The sequence below is a fragment of the Pyxicephalus adspersus genome, chromosome 10 (genome assembly GCF_032062135.1).
Source record: "Pyxicephalus adspersus chromosome 10, UCB_Pads_2.0, whole genome shotgun sequence".
NCBI lineage: Eukaryota > Metazoa > Chordata > Amphibia > Anura > Pyxicephalidae > Pyxicephalus > Pyxicephalus adspersus.
In genome coordinates this window covers 15,051,794-15,079,432 of record NC_092867.1, presented here as the reverse complement: position 1 = coordinate 15,079,432, position 27,639 = coordinate 15,051,794, and the positions used below count along the sequence as shown (strand labels likewise).

The following is a 27,639-nucleotide window of genomic DNA, read 5'->3' as shown; positions in this document are numbered from 1 at the left end:
AACATTATTTTATTGATAAAAATTTTCCATACACCCAATGATTTTTCATCTGTTAGGATACAAAGACACAAAGTTCTGTCCTTGGAGTAGACACTCTAAATCAACGCATTTTGCCAATCATCCAATTCCACTTCATTATTAGTATTTAAAGACAGAACATCATACCGTAAATATGCAATATTAGATGAATAAATTCCAAATGATCGATGGTCACAGCTGAATCCATGTAACTCAGCCACCATGCACACATGGTATACATGGGAAGGGAGGAGAGAAAAGCAAGCAGCATGTTCCTAATAACTAGTATAAAGATCTAGTAGACAAAATATAATGTGGCCACATTACAAGAGAGTGATCCCCAAAGAAACAGTGGTCACACTTATATAGCACCAACATTACACAAAGTCCATAGTCCCTCAAAGGAGCTCACAATCTAATGTCCCTAACATAGTCATATGTCTTTACACAGTCTACAAACTAGTGGCCTAGTGCTGCAAAGGTCAGAGTTCTAACCACTGAGCCAGCCATGCTGCCCATTTTTGAAATGATAACAAGTTTGTATAACTAATGTGATTGACATGTTAGTAGATCTGCATTTGTTTGTAAAGGTATATACTTCACCTCTAAATGAGAACAGTTGCACTCTTTTATTATTTTACTTCTTTTTATTATTTTTACTTTTTTCCCACAAATGCCCAAAACCTTCCCAGTAATGATAACGCTACTATGTTTGGAGGCTTTCCAACTGCTGAACAGCTTATTAATTATAGACTTCAATTGTGTTCACATGTTGGCATATACAGAATCCCAATTTTTTAAACTATTTTGAATGAACGAGCCTCCATCTCACATACAAACAACTATATTAAAGTCTGATTTTTAATAGATAGAGATGATTTTATTGTTTTAGATCCAGAGTATACAAGTAATGACAACAGTATTTAAAGGCACAATCTTTGACCGCAAACACACGCACAATACCTATGTGCAGTATGTTCTTTAAACAACAGCTGTCCAAAGTTTGTGGGAAAATGTTGACCTGTTAACTAGTTTAATCACCGTACCCGTTATCACTATGTAGGAACTTGTTGGTCTTTAAAGTTAAAGAAGGTCATTGAATTACTATATGGGTTTGTGACTAAAGGCTGGTATAGCTGTGAAATGTATTTATAATAATCTTATTTTAAACTCTGTAATAATGAGCCAATATGTGAAAAAAGCAAATTGTTTTTAGAGTCATCATAAAATAATATTAGGCTCTTCCAAAGAGGAGCAGACAACCATTGGAGAGTAAATATGTGGTATGGAGTTGTAAGCCTGGATCTAACTCCTGGCTATGCAATCAGAACCTCCTATCACACCTTTTGTAGGTTCCTCCCAAAGTGCACCCTCAGAGTCATCCATCTGGAAATACTATATTATCTGTAAGTTTAGACGTGTGTATCCTACTAATTGGCCTATCAGGCAAAGTCCCTAAGAAAACCGGTGTCAAAATGAGCAGCTAATCACAATCTTTGCCAAGGTTAACCTACCAGTATGTTACCTTCCATATACCAAAAAATAGTACTGTTTTTAGGTATGGAAATCATTTACAGTGCCTGGAAGAAACGTGGGAAACTGAAACTCCATGCATATAGTTTCCTGGTCAAGACTCAAACATTAGTGCTGCAAGACAAAAGTGCCAGCCAATGAACCTTTGTTCAACCTTTATTGAAAATTAGAGTACACATGATACCCAAAGTTGTAGAAGGTTGTTGTGTCTCTCAGGTTCCTTCTTTTTGGTGGAACTCTGAAATAAATCATCAATATACCTAGAGCTAAAAAAAATCAGATCCTTTATTGAGAATAACTTCCATTTCATTGTAACATGCTTACATTTTTTTTAACTTATTGATTTGAAGTCTTAACACATATATAATCAACAGTTCAAAAAATATTGTATAGCCACAGTTTCTGCTAAAGTCTGACTTTGGTTTAAAAAGCTAAACATATTTTGTCTACCAGTGGCAAAAACAAAATTTTGCTTTCACAGCATTATTCACCAATGGTGTAATTTCCCACTCTGATCCTGCCCATTCAGGCTCAGTGATACCGAGTATCAATGATCCGATTCCCAATGAGCCCATGATGTCATGGATATAGGGGTGTGCCATGACTTCACCCAGGGCTCACATTATTGCTCCATACAAATTTTTGTACAAAAGTAAGGACTGCCCACCATTGGAGGGATGAACAGCAAGATGAGAATCCTACTGGTTATTTGACTAGAGAGAAGTTGCTTGGAAAAAAAAAAGAATAGTGATGAATGTAAAATAAAAAAAAATTGTAGAAGGCCAGGTGAAATCAAAGAATTACAACTGTTTTATTTCATTTATTTTTTAACATATACCATAAAAAGGTGTACCCTCTTTAAAATTTTGTAAATGGTCTTTTAGTTGTAGAGAAAAGATGGCACTGGGGATACCACACAACCATTGTGTAAGAAAAAGGGAAGCTATCAGGTTTTTGAATCCTCCTGGTTATCACAAGTGGTTTTAAAGGATATTCTTTTTTTATTTTTATTTGTCCTTGTAGTTCAGCAAAATTAAAGAACAAGGTTCCACAAAATTTTGGCAAACGCAAAACCCCTAATTCCATGACAAACTCAGCCTTGTTAAAATTTTGAGCTTATCCTTAGGGAACCATTTTTGAAATTCGTTAATGATCTTCCTTTACGGGCATTTGGTTCACTCATCTCTTCTAAATGCAAGTGTTAAATCTATTTGGTAACCGCAACATCCTCTAACTTGACAATTATGGCTGATCGTGCATTTTTAAAATGCAGAAGCATACACGGAGTAGAAAAACAAACCTCTAGAAAAGAGAACTGCTGAAGGAAAAATGTGCCGCTGTGCCTTTTCATAGTCTGTGCAGATCCACATCTTGTCTTCAATGTGCTGTCATAATCTCCTATTGCCGGGTGTAAAAATCGCAGCTGCTTAGCAGTAAAGGGAGCACGGTCGTGAATTCTGTAGCATCTCACATCATTTTCTGATTAGATTTACCTTCTTGGAGAAACATATGGACCCATATTTATTTTGTATGCATGGTTTTATTTGCATATTTTCCGAATGTGAATCTGGAACATAAAATCTTAAAACCTTTATTTCCTCCACTGATGGCAATGTCAGCGCAACAAAAACTTGATTTTGGTAGATAAATCATCCTTTATCAGCTGAGCTGCTATGATGGAGTCTGTTCTACATGGTATAGGCAAATAGCAAAGTTAGATCATGTATTATTTATCTTTCAGCATGCCCCCAGGCACCCCATCCCCCTCTCTATTGAATATTTCCAAAGGTAATGAGTAAAACAAGGGATATATCCTCTTCTACACTAGGGAGGAGGTTTGGAAGTACCAAGGGTTTATTATAGCAGAATCAGCTGGCCATCTTTTTAAAAACATAATGCACTGTATGGCTAAAAAGCCAGTGTTTCTCCACCAGAGTTCCATACAACCTTAAGGATCCTCCAGAAATTGCTAGGGGTTCATTAAGCAATGAGAAATTTGTGATCTAAGATAATTTTTTCCCATTACCTAGCACGATAATATACTAGGAGCTGTAGATAAATAATAATTTATGGAAAGGGTTCCCTGAAGACCTGAAAGTTATTTGAAAGGGTTCCCTCATGTTAAAAAACTTTGATAAAGGTAACATTAAACTTTGCTTAGCAGGCTTACATGGGTCAATAAATGGGCTTTTGGACAGATACCTCATTATGAGGAGGAGGAGGGGGGGTCCAAAGCAGCGATAGGACCTGATTTATTAAAGCTCTCCAAGAGAAGATAGACTATCAAATAGCAAATCTGAAATGGATTTCTTCAACATAATTTGCAATTAGTTGGTAAATGTTTTCAGTCCTGGGACAGATCCACTGCAGAGTGTTGGATCATCCAGGTTCTATAAAAGTCTATCTTCTCCAGATCATCAGAGCACCAGCTGTAATAATTTTCTGTTACCTAACTAGTTTCACAAAATCAGGTATCTACCATTTTGGTTTTAGTTGGCACTATTAATGATCCACCATAGCAAAATTAATAAGGCACATTTCCAAACATAGTATCAAACAATACATAAAATATTTTCAGGTTGGGTGAGTGCTATTTTGTGTTTCAATTGCTTCACATGAGCATATTACATAAATAAACATAATTGATTATAATGATAATTTGCATAATTAATGATTAAACATGATATTGTTGATAATATTCTATATGGTTTAAAATAATACAGTGAAATGAGGCAGTAATTGATATAAATTTAGCTCAAATAAAAAACACAAATATATCATCCATCAAATATGTTGATTAAGATAGTCATAATATAGGAAACATGCTAAGGTTGGGTTGATACCTATAACATTGAAAAGATATCAGTGGACATATGATGATGTGTGACATAATGATGATTATGGATGCTGTACTTAAGGTATGAATCAAGTAGAAAAGACAGGGTGTTTTGGCAGCAAATTAGTGTGTATTTTTATTTGTAGGGTGTATTATTTTTTGTAGGGTGTATTTTTCAAAAAAGTACAACATGAGTGACACATATTTCATTACATCAGTGTGAGAAAAGCAAACATGGTAAAATCACATTTAAACTGTAAAGGCGTCCCTTGATAGGGATTTGCCTTGCTTTCGAAGTAAAGAATCGTCTGACTAAGTGTTGCAACAAAGGTACATAATCCCAACGTGTTTCACCAGATGGCTTCATCAATGGATGTGCATGTTCATATTCCTGGATCATCATGGGTTGCTGTACCTAATCAGGTTTGCTTTTTGAGTAAGGAGAAGATGTTTCGAAAGATAGGGTATATAAATAATAACACCAATTTAATTATATCCACAATAGAGAGGGTCCCTCCAGCCCTAGCCTTCAGTGGCTGACCCTTTTATAGAATGCAAAATGTGTTTTATTAACATTTTTAACATTGTTTTGGGAGGGGGCCTTTGTTTACCAACACGGCGATAAAGACTAAAAAGGAAACCTACAGCCTCCTGGGATACATACGGCACATATTCCAGGAGACTGTGGGCTGCTCCATAAGTGGCTTTCACAGAATGTAATAAAAAAGTGCAGATCTCAGGCATGTGCAGTGAGATCAGCACTTTTGGTTTTACATTTTTAGGAATATGGGCCCAATCTTGTGCCTGCACAGTACAAAATCAGATAACTTATACCAGAACAAAAAGAAAGAAAATGGCTGTGCACACTGGAACATCTACGGCAGAAAAATGGGAGAAGCTGGGACGGCACAGGGCCTTCTGGACTCCATTGGTTGAGGGATTGAAGGCTTTTCAACAGTAAAGGTAAGTGTTTTTTTTTAGAAAGTTCAGCTTTAGGTTTGTCACTTGGATCTACAAGTCTAATTATTTCCATTTGCAGCTTTGCCGCCTTGTTTTGGTTATTGTGTTCTTGTTCTCATATGTACAATATGACAGTTTCTGTTAAATGTATAGGCAAATGAAGCGGCAATAATTTCGGTGCCTTAGCAAAGGATAGTTAGGGATTCTCTAACTTGTGGGATTAACAACAAATATAAATCAAAACTTTTTCTAGCTTGGGGAAGTAAAAAGAAAAGTTACAACCTCTGTTGGATTTTATAGTGGTCTATGTTCCTTCCCGTGTTGCCTATGAGACAGGAAATAGAGAGAAAATGCCACACAGGCACAAGGCAAGAGTTTAAAACATAGTAGAAAAAAAAGAAAACTTAAAAATTTTAAAAGCAGATTCTTTGTAGGTCTATTTAACTAGCTCACAAACCTCAGTGCTTGGAAATTAGTTTTATGTTGCATTGCTCCTGTTTTTTCTCTTCATCTTGGCTCCCTTGACAACGGAAAGTCATTTAAGGTTTTTGTTGTAATTTTAACATTTGTTTGACTTGCAATGCTGATCATACGGAGTGAAAGTTGAACAATTGTCTGTTTCCCCAAAAAAATCTGGAACCTTTGCCTTAATACAGCACTGTGTGTGGTGACTTTAAAGCTTTTTCATCTTGGCCTTCTTTGACTTTGTAGCTGTTCATACTGTTATATTGGCCTAAAATTCTAAACAATGGTTCTTTTATCTTTTTCCAGGATGCAGTTCAAGAATTGAAGCTCGTGTCACTCCACTATTACCAGCTCAGATGGCTAGATTAACCACATCACCAGCAGTTACCTTTGTGACTAGTTTGGCAGATCATGCATCAAATGGTAGGTTAATTAAGTACACTGCAGTCATTGTAAATAGCCTTGAAATTTATACAAAAGACGGGTTGGTCTATGGCTTCTGTTTTCATCCAAGCAAAGTAACACACCAATGTACCCACTGCTGATAATTCGATGTTTTGGGAAGACCAAATTTATGTATGTATAAGTACATTCCAAACGCCCCATTGTTCTTTTCTCTCTGGGGATGGAGGGGGTTAGAAAAGTTCACGATTATAATATAACAGGCTATAGTGTCATCTAGAAGCTCCAGAGGGAGTTAGCTTATGTTAGCTTGTGTTTGATTAGATTAAAAAAAAAAAAAGTAAACTAAGGCCACGTAAGCACCATTTGTTAACACCTCCATACAATTTTGCTGTAGTGGACAGCATTAAGTGGTGGATTATGATCAGGGCAGAAGGGGTGGTTGACTGGACTTCAGGATACCAGGGGAGTCCATAAGAACGGTAAATTCCAATTGAAAGGATATGAACTTCAATGATGTTTGTAGGATACTCTTAGCTCTGCGAAATCTGCAAACCTTTAGACTTATCACAATATGGTATAAGGTATATCTGTGGGTAAAACCTTCTCTTATAGTTTTTAGGGAATGGAGAATGGTTTTGGGGTCTGTGTCGCCATTGTGGAGATACACCCCTTTATTTGTACTGGTAACCATTTTCACTAAGAAATAAATAGGGAATCTAAAAATTAGAGTCACTAGAACAAGAAAAGAAGTTAAATTGTGTTTTAGGGACACCTTTCCTGAAGACACTTGTCCACAAACTGAATTTGGAAGATTTACAAGGACAATTTTCGGTTACTTTCTTGTATTATTTGCATTTAATTAGATAACTTTCCAGGGAGAGTAATGGCCAGATATTAGTAATAAGGAAGGAAAAGAAGTAAAGAAAAAGAAGTGTTCTATCATCGTAGAAATGGCACATAGAGTATTAGAATAAGTGGACAACTCTTTCTATGAAAAATATAGATTCTGTTCTAGTTAGGGGGCATCCAGAACTCACTGGAAACACAGACCATTGTATTGTACTGAAAAGAGGGTGTTCAGGGGGTTTTGGTAGGGTTAGATACGGTGGGGATAGGTGTCAATGGGGAAAAATGGTAAATGACAACATGGAACAATGACCTATGAGATGCTGAGTAAGGGATTGTAAAATGGTTAAACCTCACAGCTTTAAAATAATAAAATATGTCCAAACGTGGGGCATTCCCTAATGTACATATTTAATACATCTGGGGAAATAGAATTAAGTCTTTAAAGCCTTAGCTAACATTTAGTATGTGAATTAATTGCTCTTTTTGAGAGAGAGAGAGAGAGATTGAGTACACTGTGTGTGTATTGGTAAGCTTAGTATAACTTTGTTGGAGTAAAAAGAGTTTCCATTGAGCCATTAGTTGGGGTTTAATGCAGGTGGTTCAAATAAGGATACTTTTATTAGTGAAGCTGGGTGTTCCAGCAAACCTGGAATTAAACTCAGGTTTCCAGGTCCAGGTCTAGGAATTAAAACATTTTAGCAAATAGCAAAAGATTATGAAGAACTCCATTCAAGGATTGCTGGATTACCCAAATTCACTGATGAAAATGTATCCTCTCCAGCATTGGAGAGCTTTATTATATCAGGTGAAGATGTAGATGGGGGGCATAGTCTAACGGTGCTGGAATATGACTGTCTGAGCTCTTTGCTCTGTATGCAGAGGACTGCCATCTGCTCACAGTGGGAAACCGAAGTGAAAGTTTAGGGTGAAAACAGTAGTGCAGAAAGAGGTCAGTCAAGCAAGGGAAAACACTGCAAGTTTACAGGTTCTTCTCGATGGCAGCAAAACAGGGGCAGATCCAAGATGGTTCAAAAGAGGCTCTCCTACCTAACTCTCTTTCAAAGAAGCATTGTGAGCCCATAGATGGCAGGACCTCAGTACAATCACATAACATAAATAAAAAGCAACACAATCCTGTCTTCCTCTCTCTGCATCTTAATTGTCTAAAGGTCTAAAGGCCTATGGGTAAAAGACTGGTCTCGTGCACATTATACAGACACAGCACAATGACAAAGCATTGCCTTCAGCTAACTCTCTCTCTACTCACTTATCACAAAGCTGATACTCCTGCTTTTAAAATGGTACTCAAAGGCATTCTCCTTTCTCTGAAATCCTCATTACAGCAGGACATCTCCTCTGTTGTTTCCAATTTGCAAATACAAATGGATCAGTTGGGGGATTATACCAATTGTAAAGAGAAACAAATGGGGGAATTTACCATTGCACATAAAGGCTTGTACATTCTCACAATGAACAAGCTGATGACCTTAAACAGATAAAAAAAAAGAAAAGTGCAAATTGCAAAGAAATAACATTACTATTTATTGTGTGGCTGAATCAGTAATTTTACCGGTTAACCAAATGTTTAAAATAATGTTGCCCTTGCAATATCCTCAAGATTTTATCATAGATGGAGCAGAACAGAGTCTGAAACCCAGGTTTCCCAATTCCAAATGCGGGCAAAGTTATATTAGCTATTACTTATTCTAAGACATTGATGCCAACAACCCAGAAGGTGCTGATACAATTTGGCAAAGCCTTTCCCATGGGGTAAATAGGACAAAATCTTAAGTATCTCTGATCATATCAAACCAAACTAACAAATCAGTTTTCCAAAAAAATGGGTAGATAATTAAATTTGTTACCTGAGATCAATATTAATTTACCCCGCTCTGGAGTTTACCTTCCAAGTTTTACCCTCTCATTCAATCTTTAGAACACGTGTGGCACTACTAAGAAAAGGATAGCATGTGCCCATGTTATATCCGAAGTCTTGTTATCCTATTTCTTAGCCTTGTTGCTCAACTTCTAAGTTGGGTGAATCTAGAAAAAAAAAATTTTTTTATCTATGCATTTTCAGGGTTCAATGGACTCCAAAATAAGTAGAGGTCTGCTAATAATCACACAGAAATTGGTTCCAAACTCCAAAAGACAAATACCAATGATAATGTAGCATTCAAAGAGTAAATTGATCTCTAGGTCTGACGCATTTTATCTTATGGACTTCTTTAGGGGATAGACAGAACCATACCACAGCTAATACAAAAGAACAAATAAAATATACGATACATAAGTAGAAAAAGGGGTATGCTATTGGACATAGAGCTACATATAAAACATTGTTTTTAATATAGTAAGCAAAAAAAAGGAACTTTTACCAATGATTGTTTCAACATAACCTCATAGAGGTATATATTCACCTCTATGTGGTTACTATTTTTTTAATGCATATTTTACCGCCTTAAGGGGTGGCACATACTGGGACATGTAGGTTCATATATCCCTCACCCAGGCATTAAGCACCCTAATAATATTGCCTTGCTAAATCTAGTAAAACACATATAAATCAAATCCATAGTGCACTGGTATAGTGATGACTATCATCCAAGTTTTGTATATAAATATTAGGACTTACCTGAGGTTTCAAAAAGATAACTCTTATATCAGAGGCAGAAAATTACTTAATTGGGACACATGACAAAGCATCACAGGTTTTCAAGAGCTGTATACGAGCAGAGTGAGAGAACACTACAAGACTCGGTGCTCAATACTAAAATGCCCTCCTCCAATACCGATACCCGTGCATATACAGATCCTGTAAAAGTCAAGAGTAAATATAGGTGTCTTATAGGACACTAAGACATGGAGTACTCCCAACACCATTCTTTATTATAAAGCTACATTACTAGAACAACTACAACAGTGGTGCATCCCAAAGATAGAAAAAAAAATGGGTTCACGTTGAAGGTGTTTATGCAAGATGTAATTTTTCACCTGTTTTGGGAGCCTCTCTCTTTGGTAATGAACATAAGCATTCTTGTATTCTACACTTCATAAGCACTCAGCAACATTTTAATAATAATAACACAACTACCTCCTTTAATGCACTCCTTCAACTACCTCTTACTGTACTTCCTCCCCTGATCTAAATATTGATTCTTGGTTAAAAGCTGTGATGATAACACTTGGAGATCCAAATAATGCTATTACTCTTTACACATTTGAAACCCTTCATTTTAAATTTAATGTTCTGAATAAGGAATTTTGTAAATACTTGCAGATTGGCCACTGCCTTTCCACAACGTCTTGGCCTAATTTAACAAGTACTCTTGAATACAGTGAGGGAACGAAGTATTTGGTCCCCTGCTGATTTTGTACGTTTGCCCTCTGACAAAAAATGACCAGTCTATAATTGTAATGGTAGGTTTATTGTAGCTGTGAGAGACAGAATAACAACAAAAGAACCCTCAAAAACTCCTGCTCCTAATCCAAGCTTGTTACAGTACCTGTATCAAAGACACCTGCCCACAGAAGCAATCAATCAGATTCCAAACTAGCCACCATGGCCAAGACCAAAGAGCTGTCTAAGGATTGTTGACCTACACAAGGCTGGACTGGGCTACAAGACTATCCCTGACCAGCTTGGTGAGAAGGTGACAACGGTTGGCGCAATAATTCGCAAATGGAAGAAACACAAAATAACTGTCAATCTCCCTCGGTCCGGGGCCCCATGCAGGATCTCCCCTCCTGGAGTTGCAATGATCATGAGAACAGTGACGAAGCAGCCCAGAACTACACGAGGGGAACTTGTCAATGATCTCAGGGCGGCTGGGACCATAGTCACCAAGAAAAAAATTGGTAACACACTGTGCCGTGAAGGCCTGAAATCTTGCAGAGCCTGCAAGGTCTCCCTGCTCAAGATATCACATGTACAGGCCCGTCTGCAGTTTGCCAATAAACATCCTAATGATCCACAGGAGAACTGGGTGAAAGTGTTGTAGTCAGATGAGACAAAAATTGAGCTCTTTGGCATCAACTCAACTCACCATGTTTGGAGGAGGAGGAATGCTGCCTATGACCCCAAGAACACCATCCCCACCCTCAAACATGGAAGTGGACACATTATGCTTTGGGGGTGTTTTTCTGCTAAGGGGACAGGACACCACATTGAAGGGACAATAGACAGGCCATGTACCGTCAAATCTTGGGTGAGCACCTCCTCCTTTCAGCCAGGGCATTGAAAATGGGTCGTAGATGGGTATTCCAGCATGACAATGATCCAAAACACACGGCCAAGGCAACAAAGGTGTGGCTCATGAAGAAGCACATGAAGGTCCTGGAGTGGCCTAGCCAGTCTCCAGACTTGTTGATAGGGGATCAAATACTTATTTGACTCATTACAATGCACATCAAGCTCTGACTTTTGAGCACTGGGTTTTTGAGGTTCTTTTGTTGTTATTCTGTCCCTCATACCTACAATAAACCTACCATTACAATTATAGACTGGTCATTTCTTTGTCAGAGCCCAAACGTACAAAATCAGCAGGGGATAAAATACTTCTTTCCCTCACTGTATTACTGTAATTTCACTTTTCAAAGCCTAAATATAATGGCATAACCATTTTATTGCTTCTTTTTAATGTAACAATAATTAGCCTTCTAATATTTAGAAATGGGAAGAAGATGATAGGAATCTAAATGCCATCAAACAATGGTCTGCAATCTTTAAATGGTATCATAGTGTTTCCCAGTACAGCTCACTTAAGAAAATGGCGTAAACAATTATTGTTAAATTGTGTTATACTGCATAATTCCTCTCAAAAATCATACACAATGTTGGAATGATTGAAGGGGTTGTTGATAACTAGGTGCTCCTATCTACATGTGGTGGCCCATATGAAAAGTAATTCATTTTTAGCTTTTTCTAATTTTGCCAAAATGTTAAAAAAACATCAATCGCCCAAATGTTTCTGCTGCCAATGGTGCGTTGGTTGAACCATCTGACCAGTTCATTTAGTAAAAGTTTTATGCAACCTATCTTCCTTCTGGGTTGTACCCTATCTGACCTGGTAAGGAGCTCATTTGTATGATCTATCTGAATTGCTCTCTTTTAGCAAAAATCCTTTTGGATCACACTCTATAGAACCTGGTAAATGACCAGGTAATTTGCAATCCTATCTTTTAGTGAACATTCTGTGAGATCCATCATCCATCTGTTGGTAGAGTATAGTACTGTATAGTACCTGGTTTGGGGGTCTTGACTCTTCATTCAATCCATTCCCCAGGAATTTTGACCTGCAGTTCTCATCTTTTCTTGTTTATTGGTTTCTTTTTCTCTTATATATTATTTAGCCAGTGCTTGCAGTACTTCGTAAATCTGGCCACAACTATGTATGTGTTGATGTATTTTATCATATAAACCTTGTTTCTCTATGTTCAGATGTAATTGCTTGTTCAGACAAACAGTTATCATTTTGTACTGAAAAACTATTTAATCTTATATATAGTATAAATAATAGTATAACGTGGATTGGATGCTCTCCTGGGGTATAAAGGCACACTTAATCAAAATCAGTAGGGGGTATGCGTGAAAAATGATGAGTATAAAAGTGATTAGTTTGTAAGTATCTATATCTCTCGCTGTCTGGGATCTCAAAGCTGATTGTGCATTTTAAACTACAACTTTGCTGGTTTTTAGTCTGATAAGGAATGAACCTATTTACTGTCCATTTCTAGCGTTTGGTTGTTGTACAATAACTTGCTGAGAGCTGACATGGTCAGAATCTCATTTATGTCTGTATTTGGCATTTTATTTGTTCTTTATACAGAATCTGTAACTGCCTATTGACAAGCTATCTCGTGTGCAGAGAAAAATACATTCACATTGGCTTTTATCTATTCCACATCTATAACCATTCAAGCGAAACTAAACCTAGGAAACAAAAAATTGTAAGCAGGCAGTCCCAGAATTGCAGAAGGGACATACTATGCCCTTTCTGCAAATATACATACCGGTACGTCTTATATGCATGGGAGTTACATCATTCCGCCATGGCCAAAGACTTAATCCAGGACTAAAACTGAAGTTATGATGTTGGCAATGGTGATAGAGTGTGGAGAGTTTAGTTCAGCTTTATTGTTAAATTATTTCTAAATCTTATTACATTTTGGATAGAGTGGATAAGAGTAAAATTTGTCAGGTTTTTAATTCTGTTTGTTATCTTTTGTGATCTCATTAGAAGATTTGCATTACAACAAAAGGAATCCACAGCCAAAAAAGAGAACATTATCTGAATTTCTAACTAATCTTCTACAACAACCTTTCTGGACTTTTTTAACATGGGGAACACTTAAAAAAACTTGCAGGTCTTCGGGAAACCCCACCTATAATTACTTTCATAGCTAGAGCATGTTAAGGTGGTGGTCAGTGGAAAGAAGTCCACTTACATTGCTGGCCAATGAGAATAATGTCACACGTACAGATAACCAAAAAGATCATTGGTGTCAGTGGTAACTGAACTGCAATGTACAAATTGTTTATTGCCCAAAAAACCCTTAAAAACCTCTGGAGGAACCCTGGTTGAGAAACTCTGCTCTAGGCTAATAAAACTGTGTATAGAAGTGTGTACCCATTATATAAGTCTCCCTTATAGGGGTCGTCACAGGAGGCCAGCTAAGAACACTAAGGCCCTCTACAGATATCCAATGGCTTACAGAGGATTATCACTGGAAGCAATCTTTCATGATCATTATCAATGACAAACTTTACACACAGCATGGTACTGTAGCACCCTTCTATGTTTTCCTCCATTAAAAATGCATTGCAGTCATTCCAGATTGGTTGCCCGTCAATCTGCCATGGTGCATTGATGGTGGACAAGCAGGGCTGTTTGTCTTGTGCGAGATTCATCTGACGGGTGTACCTGGCTTAAGAACTCTGAAATACTAATCCTATCAGTTACTATGTAATGACAATAAATATAGGCACATATGTTTGTCAATGCCTCAATAAAATTGGTAGATACAAAAGGCACAGAAAGTGCGTTACTTTGAAAAAGTAAAAAAGCCTAAGGGTAGGTATGGGCCAGTAGGTTTAGACACTATTTCTATATATATTTTTTCTCAAACCTAATGATGCTGGAGTGAAGACCTTTACAGGAAGCCTTTGCCAATAATTTAGGTCTTTTTTGTCAGTTTTTAGCTGATATTATGGTTTTTCGGCATTCCGTTTTATCTTGGTAATGGCCCTGTCATTTTAAACAAGCTGCACATCAAATATTTTATGCAAGATTGTATATTACACGCTGGGCTAGATACATTTAACCTCTATTATTGTTACAATTGATACAGAATAAAGCCTATAAAGACTGATTTTATCTCAGCAGCTGTGTGAATATGGTTAAAATGACATTAATGGTCACCTTGTTTGAGACTTCCTCTGAAATATTCTAAACTCCTATTTGCATACATGTTGTCTTCTCTCGCATTTCCAGTTTTCCTCTGCACTTCTAATTAAATCTGCAATTTACATTGATGCAAAGGAGCTTCCTTTCTCATCTAGGTCAAATATAAAAAGCCAATTTACATGCTTAATGCATAGAGAGCTTGAAAATATGCTTACAAAATGTGTGAATTTTTATGGTCTCAATTATGTAACTAATGAACCCACTTTGAACCAATCACCCCTTCCTGTGATTGGACTAGATAATGGTAGTGGATGATAATTATCAATAAAGATTTAGCTTTTTGACGTCTGGTCAATTGCAGAGCAGAAATGATAAAATGATACGAAGAAAACATAAGCTGCTAAGAGATACTGGGAAAAGATGGGATGACCTTTAATTACTAGCTGGAGTCAAGCTTTTCTTGATGGTAATGTATGTTCTTTTGAGAGCGTTTTGTTTAAAAATTGAACAGAAAATCAAAGAGATGCTGGTTATGTTAGTAAATTATGTAAAACAAAATGCTGTGCTTCAAAGAAAATCATAGAAAGTTAGATGTCAGAGGTAGATGTTTTAAGCTAAGCGCTGGCTGTGATATAACACAAACCAAAACATGGCTTTCTGCAATGTGGTGTTGGTGAAGGTGTGATTCACCCTACTGCTATGTACATTGATTACTTGTTACTGGTAAAGACCAAGGTATTGTCATTTTTGAGGTTCCAGGTACTGGGTGGCTTGACACAGACCTTTTCTTAACCTAGAATGATGTAATAGGTGCCTCTTAGTGTTACTAGAATTAGGTAGGTTTGGACTTAGGCTGATTTTAACAGTGACCCAAACATCTGATATTCAGTTTGGTTCTGTAAGAAGCTAGCTTTGTAATGTCTACAATCTTCTAAGTGCATTTGCTCATGATCTTTTTATTGACCAGTGGTCATCAGGGATTTGGATTGCCCCGTAAACCACCAGCCATTGAGAATGCTCATATGGCAGTGAGTGTTCTCACCAGCTATTTATGTCAGGTAATGTCCTCTGATAATCACTAGCCAATAAACACTGTCACTACTTTATAGAAAGCTAAGCCTGTTATTGAAAACGGCTGCACATTGTGCACATTTGGGAGCTACCTTTCATACAGAAATGTATCGTAGACATGGGGAACAAAATCCATTAAATACTCTGTACACTACTTGGAGAACATTGTGCATAAATTTCTCTGTATGTTAATTAAAGGAGAATAGTCCATAAAGTTTTCAGTACACTAATTAGGTAGAATGCTCCATGAATTTCGATGTACCCTACTTGGGGAGAATAGGGCAGAATGGTCTATAAAGTTCTTTGTACACTACACGGGGAGAATGGTCTGTACATTTCTCTGTACACTACTTGGAGAAATTGGTCCATAAACTTGTTTTACATTGTAAGGATGATCAATGAACTTCTATGAGCTACTACATGGAAATGGTGTTCCATAAATAGTGCAGTACACAGGGAGAAAAACTACACTGTAATCCACATGGAAGAGCAGGTCCATAAACTTGACTGTACACTTCATGGGTAAAACAGTTCATAAACCTCTGTATACTATATGGGGGGAATGGTTCGTTAATTTCTCTGTATAATACAGATGATCCATAAACTATGTATTCTAAAACTCTGTACACTATATGGAGAAGACAGTCCAAAAACTACCATCTAAACTGAATAAGAAAGGATGTCTACAAACCTAGCTGTATGTTCCTCACTTCATGGATAGGAAGGTCCATAAATACATGTGAATGATGGTCCATAAACCACTCTACAGACCACATGGGGAGGACAGTCCATAACTTTCTTGGACATTACATGGGAATAATAGTCAATAATAGTATCTGTACATAAAGGGGAACAGTTCATAAAACTTATCTGTCCATTATGTTAGGAAATCTATAAACATATTTGTACTCAAGATTGGAATAATCTTTGTACACGACATGGGGATTATAGTCTAAAATCTTCTCCGTTAACCACATGGGATAGAAGGTCCATAAATTTGAGTGTACATTTTATTGGTAGGAAGGTCCATGAAAAACTCTGTACACTGCATGGGGAAGACAGTCCATAAACTTCCCTATACATTACATAAAGATGACTGTCCATAAACTTCTCTACATACTGCATAACGATGATGATCTATAAATTTCTATATATACATGCATTGAGAAAACAGTCTACAAACTTCTCTGTACAGTACATGGAAAAGATGGATATCTCTTTGTTCAGTTTCACCTTTATAAACTTTGCCTATTAGTAGGAATCTTATATTTAGCCCTATCATGCTTTCTGCTCATAACATGCAACTGTAAACTAACTCCTAATCAGTTGCCATGATTTTTGAACAATTTTTTTTATACCACTATGTTCTAAATAATTTTGTTGCTGTGATTTAAAGCCTACTATTGTTATTTGTATACTTCACTTATCATTTGTTTCCTTTTTGTGTGATATATTTCACATTTTTTTGACTATAGTTTATTTTATGTATATGCCTAATCATACATACATTAAACAACATTTCACTTTGGCCACACTACAAAACCCCTTCATTTTCTTCTACAAATTTGCATCCCCATTTCTAGGGGGGTGGCCTTTGACCCAAAAACTTTACTACACTTTGTCGTTACTGTAGAAAGATTAGTGAAAAATCTTCTATTCGGGTTTTTAAGGTTACTGTTTTGTAGAATGAGTGTGACAGAAATCCAATTTAATCTAATCGTACAGCGTCAATTTCGTTTATAGGATAGTAAAATGGAATGTCGTTGGAGGATGACATATTACCTTAAAACATTTGCAATAGAATCTTCCAAAAGAACAGACTCTGATTATGACCTATACTGCTCTAAATGCAAGATACAACCTAGTTGTCAGGGTCAAAATAATCTGGCACCTAGAAAAAAAGGGCTGGTGTACACATTACTCGCAACAAGTCAGGCTGCTTGATGATCTCATTGCAAGGAACTAATATCATCCTTTAATGCAACCTAAATCTACTCAATATGAGTGAAAGCCTTTTTAATAAAGGACAGCTGTCCTGTAGAATTGTATTGAACAGAAGAAACGCTAAGCTAACTGTTGGATAGGTGGCATTCTGTAGCACGTAGACACACAAACATACATCAATCCCAATGGCAAATGTTGTCGAGTTGTTGATATTTTGTATTCTTGTAATATCAGAGCCCATCAAACATCTTATGCACACTTTATAAATGTGATGGAATGGTCTTTGGCAAACAATTAGGCAAATTTGTGTTTTCACCCAACTAAGAAAACCACATGGAAATGCCCAAAACAGCATTTTAAAGGCTAATGCAACCAGCACTAATTCTTGTCTACGCATCAAAAAGCAAGACACCCATGAGATCTGCAATTTTTTTTACAGGTTATTATCAAAAATATTATCAAAAATTTGTGGCAGCCTGGAAATATTCTATACAGTAATCACTTCCTATAAAACATGTCAAAACTCTATTCACTATTCGTGAGGATGGTGAGTCTATGCAGAAGTGGAGAGCCCCAGCTGCCAGGTGAGGAAAAAGGTACATACTAATACAATTCCCCCTCCCAGCCAAACAAGAATTTAACCCACCAAGCATAGGAGAAACCAACATCATTTATATGCAGCCCAAAGCCAAGCTTTAATTTTTCCAGTAAATGAAGCAGTTTATTTTGTAAAGCTCTCAAGAAAAGATCCACTTTTGCAGACTGATTTCTTCAAAAGTAAAGAGCAATTTTAGTTGACACACTGGTTTATTAAAATGACATTTTGGCTTCATTAAGCTCCAGTATAGCCTCTGCTCTGTTAGGTGTCATGACTTATCTGCCAGCTCATCTGCAATAAAGTGTGCATTTATGTCTTCATCTATTCTACCAGGTATAGAGACAAACCTATGACACACATTTCATATACACAGCTTGTAAAATTGGATCTCAATCACTCTTTCTCTCTCCCTCTCTCTTTTTATTATCAATTCAGAAGCTGACACGAAAATTTTAACCAACGGCTGGTAACACTTAATGACCCATTAGCAGGTCAGCAATCTCTCAATGGTAATTTTGCCAGAGAAGCTGATAATTAGTGCTGCATTAGCCTTGTTTGCAATATTAAACCACGCTGAATGGTCCTTTTCAGATAGACTGACGAATCAAATCAGATTTTCTGGCATTCTCTTTCAATGTTTTACAAAGAGTCTGTTACATAAACTCTTAAGTATTGTCATATTTAAAGAGGCTCCTGATAAGATAAGATCATCTTCAACAAATACAGAAAGTACTGATGACCTTGTGAGAAATACACTGATACTGCTGAAGTTTAAATAAAATCACAAAGAATCATATATTTATTGGATCATACATATAATTATTTCTGGGTGGACTTAATGCCCCTGATTCATCAATAAAATCCGCGCTCGCTGGAAGCGCGAAAGTACGCGGAGATGCGCGGCTCCGGCCGCGAGCTTTTTCAGTTGCTGAATAGCGCGATCGCGTATGATTTCGGATCGCGAATACGAATGCGCGACCGATAATCTGATTCTGCTTGATGAATCAGGGGCAATGTGTAAGTACCAATCTCATCAATCCAGCATTTAATAGATGTCCTCCTGATGTGCCAACCCTGCTTGCCCCAACAGATACAATAAAAAAATAAGTGTACACACAAAGACACAGAGAGAAGGGGCTTCCAACTTCATAATCATCGACTGCCATGGCCCTACTATTACAAACCCCATACTATGTGTACTTTCTGGCTTGGTATAGGCAAATAGGACATGACACCACTATTGTTCACAACATCCAGTATAAAATAGAAGAGCCGCAGTGGGCAGATATATGTACCTGAACAGCTTAGGTAGGGGGTCTAAAATATTTCTGATGACCCAGTTGTTCAACATATAATGATGCAGTCAGCTGACCCCATTTTTTGCTAAGCCTAGACCTGACCACCTGAGCACTGGCAAGGTTACAGCGCATGGTTCCCTGCATAACTAGCCAGCCATACGGGCTTCTGATACAGGCTACAAGCAGTCTTGCTCACACATTGCAAAGGCATTGTCAACTATTGTCACTATTAGGAAACCCACCATGTCATGAAGCCATCACTGGAGTGCATGAAAACAGGAAAAGATCATCAACATAGATGCAATGAAACATAAAAAAAATTGAAATGAAAATTGTATTTTCTAAAAGAAAGACGTGTTTATTTTACACAGTGCCTTAGTAAACTAAACTTCAACCAGTTGGTATTTACATCCACTTTAGGTTTGCTTAAACATGGATACTTCTGCACTGTAGGAAACAGAATTTTTAGGGCACAGGTACATCAGATGTTTAGAAGTGCAATTCAAATATTTAGATCTCTTGAAATCAATCACATTGGTTTCTGCAAGACTTGAAAGACAGAACACAGTAGATCATTCTTGCATGATCAGTCTCCTAAAATCCTGCAGAGCAGCAAATTGGGCTGACTGAAGCAAGTATTGGCGATTCATTTCTGCCATAGCCTTGAATGGAATAATGAGATTAATTGCTTTGTCATGAAGTTGTTCAGCTATTTTTCCCATATGAAGTTTACCCCTTGGGGAATAAGCTCATAAAACTAATCTCTTAACAGTTGGCCAACTATCTCTTAGCTCACATCATTTTGTTCTGTTGTTGGATTTTAATATTATAATATCCCTGAAAGGATGATTGTACTTCTTTGCTAAAGCTGAAGGATGAAGCAGAGCTATGCAGTGCTAAAGCCGGACTGTCATTAAAATAAAAAATGACACTAACCTCTACAGGTGCAAAGTTGTTGATCCCTCCCTTCCTGTAAAAGAAGCACTTTTGTGCACATTTTTTAAGCAACCCACTGCCCTCTAGGATATGTTCCGTATGTATCCCATGTGGGTTTTCCCTTCGGTCTTCACTGCCGCGGAAGTGAAGACAAAAGGGGAGGGTTCCTCCCCCTCTAATGTTAAGAAATAGTATACAAAACATAATATTTTTCATTATATAAAAGAGTTTTCCAATTTTTTATATAAAGCAAAAAAATGGTGATAGGTCCACTTTAAAATGCAAATATAAATCTGAATCATTGGACCTTTAAGGGTGAAGTTCAAACCAGCAGTTAAAAACTGCAGCGTTTACCATTTCTGGATGTCATTAGGCTCCCAGGACCAGTAACAGATATTAAAAAAATAGGAATTTACAAAGGTCTGTACAAGAATGTGCCTGCAGTTGAAAAATCTATATGGATTTACATCATTTTTGGAACAGTTTGGAGCAGTTAACTGCTCTTGGATGCTTTAAGTAAAACATGCATGAAAAACATTGGATGATAAAGAAACTTATTTATTACAATACTAACCTTTTTTAGGGGAAGCTAAATATGATTAACTTCAGTGGTACTAAATACCTAATTTTAGTATAAACTCAGCCTAATTCTGATTTCTAAAGTGCTGGTGTGGTGTTTTTAATATTATATATAATTCAAATCAGTCCACTCTCTTGTAGAACAAATACACAATGGGGTGCCATAAAGTTTAGCGTCATAAACAGCAATAAAAGAAGCACTTCCAAATAAAATAATTGAGCTCCAAGAAAACTTCCTACAGTCTGCCACCGAGTAGATATTAAGTGCAACCTCCACTTTCAGTAAAAGTAAGTCATTTATCAGAGCATAAGACCCTTAATATGAGCCAGAGGTTAAAGCTCGCTTAAGATAATCCTCTTCACCAGCTACAGATAAGTGATCTTCTTGGCTCAGTACAGGAGAAACCTGAAGTGTTCAGAGAGCAACCTCCTTTACACTGTGGGGGTGAATCCCTTAATTGATCTTTAAATCCTGTGTGCTTGAACACTAAAAACTATCATAAAGCAAGTTTGAGGTTGTATACTTATCAATGGCCAGGAGGAGATGGAGACTGGTATGCAACCATAGCCACTGGATATATTTATTTCACTACACATTGGCCCTGATGTACAACTTCTTCTGTATATGAAGATTTTACATGGCTGAAGGGACCTTTATTTTGCTGAAGAGGAGCCAGTAAAGCCAGTTCTTTCAAACTAGGACCCTAGTGCTGAAGTTTTAAACTAATGTGCTAGCCACTGAGCCTCCATGCTGTGCAAATGTAAGTTAGCACAAGTATGAACACATATTTACAGCATAGCCATGCACATGCACATTTCACTTTGATCTACATCTAAATGATGTATGTATATAGAATATTGGGTAGGTTTCCAAATGCAGCTCATATGTCTTTTACCTTAATATGTGCTGCCAACAATCATTAGAAGGTAACATTGGATTACAGCATTGATAAATGAGCAAGTGGGGTTGAGAATTCTCAATTTTACACAAATAAACCTCAGCTGCACGATTTTAGGTAGGTCTGTAATGCTCAGTCAATAGTAATGTCATAGCAATCAATGGGGGTACACCTGGTCCCTGTTCTGTGTGCACTTACAGTCCATTATAGGTCAATTTGACTCTTTAGTGCTTGTTCTTTTTTTTTTGGTAAGTGCTACACTTTAATCTTACATTATATTTGGTGTAGTTTTTTTTAATCTTTTTATTTAGTTCATTTTTTTGTGTGTATTGGTTACAACACTGCATACCAATTCATGTCAAGCTGTATATATATTAATTAGCATTTCATATTCTTGTATATATAATAATTAGCATGTTATAAGCTCATCAAAACAAAAGTATAAATATTAAAAGTGTTCCAAAGCATTTTGGATCTGCTCTAAATTTCATTATTTCAAGTTTACTAAAACATTTTTTTCCCAAGATGTTTGAATTCATGTATCAATGAACATTTAGTGATTTCACTTGTGTATCTAAAAAATGATTTAAAGGTATGTAAATACATATGTATTTTCATTTTTTTAACTATGTTACCTGGACTGGTTTGTTGGGGTGATTAATCAAGTTTACTTGTATGGTATGAATTGATGTGATTTTTTTCCTGATCTGATGTTTTTGTGCCTGTTTTAAAATGATGCTGTCTTTTGGTAAGCAAGTCTTCAAACTGTTTCTTACAATGTATTTGTAATCATTGTTAATATAGGTTTTGTAATTTTATCCACAATAATTAGTATAAATCTATGCATGATTTCCACTCCAGGCTGGTACTTGACCTTCCTTGTTACCTATGTCCTATTCTTACAGTCATATTGTCACATAATGGTTTTGGAATGTATTATGTAAGTATTCCTTTTATGGATAAATTGTCATGGTTTTTATTTTATTTTAATAGTCTGACATTTGCTGAATAAGCTGTGGTTTTCCTTTAACATACTTCACACATGTTGATTTGCTGTCACTGTACTACATAACTCCTCTGTTCATTTGCAGTTGTGTTATCGGTTTGTTGTCATTGTTCTGTGCTGCCTGATCTTAGCACTATTGTATACAAACACTTCCACTTGTTGTCCAAACTGGTTGTCAATTAGTTGTCCATAATACTCATTCTAACACACCTGATGGTGATGGAAGGAGGTCCAGGTTGCCAAGCACAAAATCAAAGCACATTTATTGACAAGCTCAAGCACCCTAAATACTGGATTGTAGTCATTATTTAGGTGTTTACATAATTCAAATAGTATTAGTATAAAAACTTCCAGGGACAAATATACTTTGTGCCAAACATATGTTATTGCTTTTTCAGGGTGTTTATGCAGTTTGAATGCCATTTTATACCTTGTCCACTATATATTCACTTTATCACATCAGCTTGATAGTGGAAGCACATAAAGGTGGATTCCTCCTTTAACCAGAAGCAATATCATCCATGAATGTACAGTAGTCTGTGATGTGACATTCCAGAGGCTTTGACAGAGGTTTCCAGCACTGGGATGTCATCATCCAGTTACAGAATAGATTCAATTATTAGGATTATTAGGAAGCAGCATGTTAAAGCATGTTTTGTTGGCAAATAGATGGTGCTGGATTGTATTTTTCACGCTTTTCAGGCTGCATAAGCAATACTTGGCCAAATCTAAATGAGTGCATGTATATGTATGAACAGTGAGAAAACCAAGAGGAAGGGAAGGCTGCACGCTTTCCTTTAAAGTCCTAAACTAGCTTTGAGCCAACCCCATGACATCAGAGATTAAAAGGAAGAAATAGGCAATCTTTTCAATTTGAAGTAAAGCGGTGTTAAGCAATATGGCCCGAAAAGCCATCTTTGATTATTTCTTCCTATAATTTCTCTTTTATATGTATATATACACACATATATAAGCATACATACATATATGTTCATACATGATTGCACATGGAGCAAAATAAACAATATACCTATAAAAAAGCAAACCGTTCCTGCATGATGATGCGCAGGTCCTTCTTGCAAAAAGTGACAGTTTTGAACTGATAGAACACACTTCTGTGCACAAACGTGCACATAGCGGTTTCGGTTGGTGCACAAAAATGTGCATTAAACACCTGAGTTTGAATAGGGCAATTGTGCTGTTTTTGGCCTTTCATAGAAAAGAAATGCTAAAAAAAAATCACAATTTACTTGCTAAATTGTAGGTCTGTTGGATCCCCCATGGTTAAAGATGCTGGGAGATTGTAAAGGAGATCACATCTAAAAACACAACTAAAAATTTTTAAAACAACTTTATTCAAGATAACCAGATTTTTAAAAAGGTCAGAACAAAATATATATAGACCACACAGATACCACTAAATTTACATTACAAAATACTCAATACCATAGCATTAACTTATTCATTGCAAGATAAACATTGAAACATTTCAAAGTGTAAAAAAAATAAAATAAAAACAAAAGCAGCTATTGTGCTAAATGGTAAGCAAAGTCTGAAATATAGCAACATAGATTAGTACAGTGGTGGCAAACCTATGGCATGTGTGCCAGAGGGGGCACTCGGAGGCCTCTCCGTCAGCATGCACTCCCCACCTGGCTGGCCTCCCATTGGCTGTGCTATTGTCCCTCTGTCAGCCATGCTGGCTGCAGATTTTTCCCAGGTAGGAAATGCACAGAGATGCCTTTTTCAGAGCTGGCCAAAAGCTGGTCAGCAAATTCAAAAGGAACCCTAGCTGAGAATCACTGCGGTAGATTCAGGGAATTGTCATTTATTTAGTATTAACAATTAGTGTTAGCTATTTTTCTTAAAAAAGCAAACAGATAGTGGAAGATCATTCCAAGCGGCCTGCACAGTCATTTGGAGCAATTGAACACAATGGAAAGGGTTATATATTTTGTGTAATGAGAGTGTTGTGTCGCACATCAAGTGTCAGATGCCACTTTGACACCAACCACAAAAGTGTTGCCAAACTTGGTGAAACTGAAAGAAGTTTCTTGAAGGGAAATTGAGGAAGTATATTTCCCAGTATCTTAGTTTTTGCAACTATCTTTCTAGAACAAACCATCTGACAGCTGACAGTTTTCAAATCTCATTGTGCATAGCAAAACATGACAAGCCCATCTCTGATGGGGATAATATGACAACAGCCATGTTGTCTGAGAGTAATTCCCTTTTTTTATATCCCAAACAACCAAACAAGGATAAAATTTTTCAATGCATCTCTGAGATGCCACTGATGTCTTTGCCTGAAATAACACAAGAGATAGATATTTATAATGCTGTGATGGAGGCTTTTTTGTCACAAGGCATATGACCAGAAAAAGTGGTTTTAATTACTAGTGATGGGGCAGCTTCTATGGTGGGTGCCCCGAGTGCTGCATGTGTTGCTCTCAAACTTACAAAGTATGAGCCAAGGTTAGACAAATGATTAGCATGCATACAACAGCAAAAATCACATTAAATGTTTTAAATAATTTTAATTACTATAATTATTATAATTGAAATATAAAAATATAAATAATTATTTTAAATACATGTCTTATTATCTATGAAAAATATATAAATACATATTAAATTAGTCTAAAAATCTGAATAGAGATATAAATTTTTAAATATATATGTATTTCATATGTTTATACTATATTTCTATGTATATATATATATATATATATATGTTTAAAAAATCCTCCTCTACTTTTTTGGGGGTTTTCTTGAATAGCTGTTTACTGGTGTACAAATCTAAAGGATTGGTGTAAAGAACTTAACTGTTCAGCTAGCCCGCGGCATTCCTGGGGATCACAGCCGCAGAGGGAGACGCCGCTGCAGCAGGCAGCATGGCCGAGGCTGCTGCCCTGCTCGCAGCGTGTCTCTCCCTGCAGGCGGAGGGATCCCTTCTAGCCAAACTACTGGTTGGCCAGGTGGCAACCCCAGCATTCCTATGGACGTGAACAGAGAAAGTCTTGTTCTCAGCACTCCTGTGGATGTGCAAAGTAGGGCACGTCCCAGGGGTGCTGTGGGAAGAGGTGCACGCTCTACCACGCGTGCCTCTCTTACCCCCTGGGGGTGAGGCACTCGGCTGCCTCGCCGCGGGGCTGGACATAGTTAGTTTGAATTCCCCGCTGCCAATCGGCCGCAGGGGATTCAGTTATCCTGCAATCAAGTGGCGCCAGGTGGTACAAGGTCATTGGGCACTCTGGCCATTTAAGGAGAACCTGTCCTGAACACCATTGCCTGCTATAAGCCTCTGTGTGTACAGTGTGCTTGGAGCGTTCTCTATGTTGATTTATATTACCCTGATGTCTTACCAATAGCAACTCGGTCTGATACCAGATTCTGTCTGAACTCTGCCCGCCCTGACCTTGGATTGTTTGTGACCACTCTTGCCTGCTGCCTGCCCTGACCTCGGATTGTTCCTGACCTGCCTCTGCTTTACCCTTCTGTACCACACCTATCGGACTGACCATCTCTGTATAACCCTTGTCTTGTTTTATGCCAACAATAAGGCTTGATAAAAGGATTCTTGGAGTTGGCTGTGGTTTGTGTGCCTAGGCACATTACAAATGGATCAATAAAGTATTATGAAATGTCAAACTGGAAAAAAAAAACAAACAGCCAAATTTCACGACCGCGCACGCCCAATTGCATTATTTTTAGCACCTGTGCACATAATAATGAGCATATATAAGGGTGTTGGCTAACTTGTTGTATTCCTTTGTTCTAATTTTTTTTTTCATGGAGGGGCTGTTGTTGCTACATTTGATACTTTCCCTACTATTTAGCACAATAGATGGTTTTGTTTTTTGAACTTTGAATGTTTCAATGTCCATTTTGCAATTAGGAAGTTAATGTTAATGCTATGGTATTGTGTTTGTGTTTTGTGTTTCATTTCACTATTATGTCTTTATTACCACCTTTAAATGGTTGTCCTGCATACATATTTTCTAATCCAGTTTTCCACCCTTAATAGGGTGGAAAACTGGATTTCCAGTTGGAACCCTCAAAATTGCATATTGGTTTGGTAAGTCATTTTGGAATGCAATATTTGTTGGGCCATTTTTTACCTAATTTGGCTTTATATGGAAGTATGGGTTTACATGTTTGTTTTTTTTCTTTGTCATGTAAATTTAGTGGTGTCTGTGTGTTCTCTATATTTTAATGTGACCTTTTAGCAAATGTGTTTATTTTGAATAAAGTTTTTTGAAAAATGTTTGTTTTTGGGGGGTTTGTTTTTATGTGATCTCCTTTACAATGTCCCCAGACCTACACTTTAAAAATACAATTATGCTTGTTTTTAGCAGTTCCCTTCTAAGATTTGTTTTACTGGATAAAAACAGCGCAATTGACTTAATAAAACTCAGTTTGATGTGCATTGTTGTGTGCCAAGGCATTTGTTGTGTGCCAAGGCATTTGGGTAAGTTTTTTTTATTTTAGGTGCATGTTGTTGGTTTTGCTTCATGTGCACTAATGTATGTACATACATACATATATATATTGAAGTATGTATGCAATTATGTGTGTTCATATACATATAAAAGAGAAATAGGATAGATATATATAAAGATATAGGAAGAAATAGGCAAAGAGAATTTTTAGGGCATATTGCTTAACATGCTTCACTTCACAAAAGATTGCCTATTTCTTCCTATGATTTTGGATATCATAGGCTTGGCTACAAGCAACATTCATGGAGGATATTGCCTTTGGTTAAAAGAAGGAATCCACATTTATTGTCCCTGGAAGTTTTAGATAGTAGTACTATTTGTTTTGTGTAAACAC

The 27,639-nt window shown here is 36.9% G+C and overlaps 1 protein-coding gene across 1 annotated transcript in view; it reads left to right on the top strand.

The window, feature by feature from the left end:
• Nucleotides 1–27,639, top strand: part of TCERG1L (transcription elongation regulator 1 like) — a gene marked incomplete at its 5' end in the record, with an annotated part of 86,928 nt that overhangs the window by 29,839 nt on the left and 29,450 nt on the right. Inside the window, 1 exon segment of the mRNA XM_072424302.1 lies at nucleotides 6,119–6,235. Coding sequence (XP_072280403.1) covers nucleotides 6,119–6,235 — 117 coding nt within the window.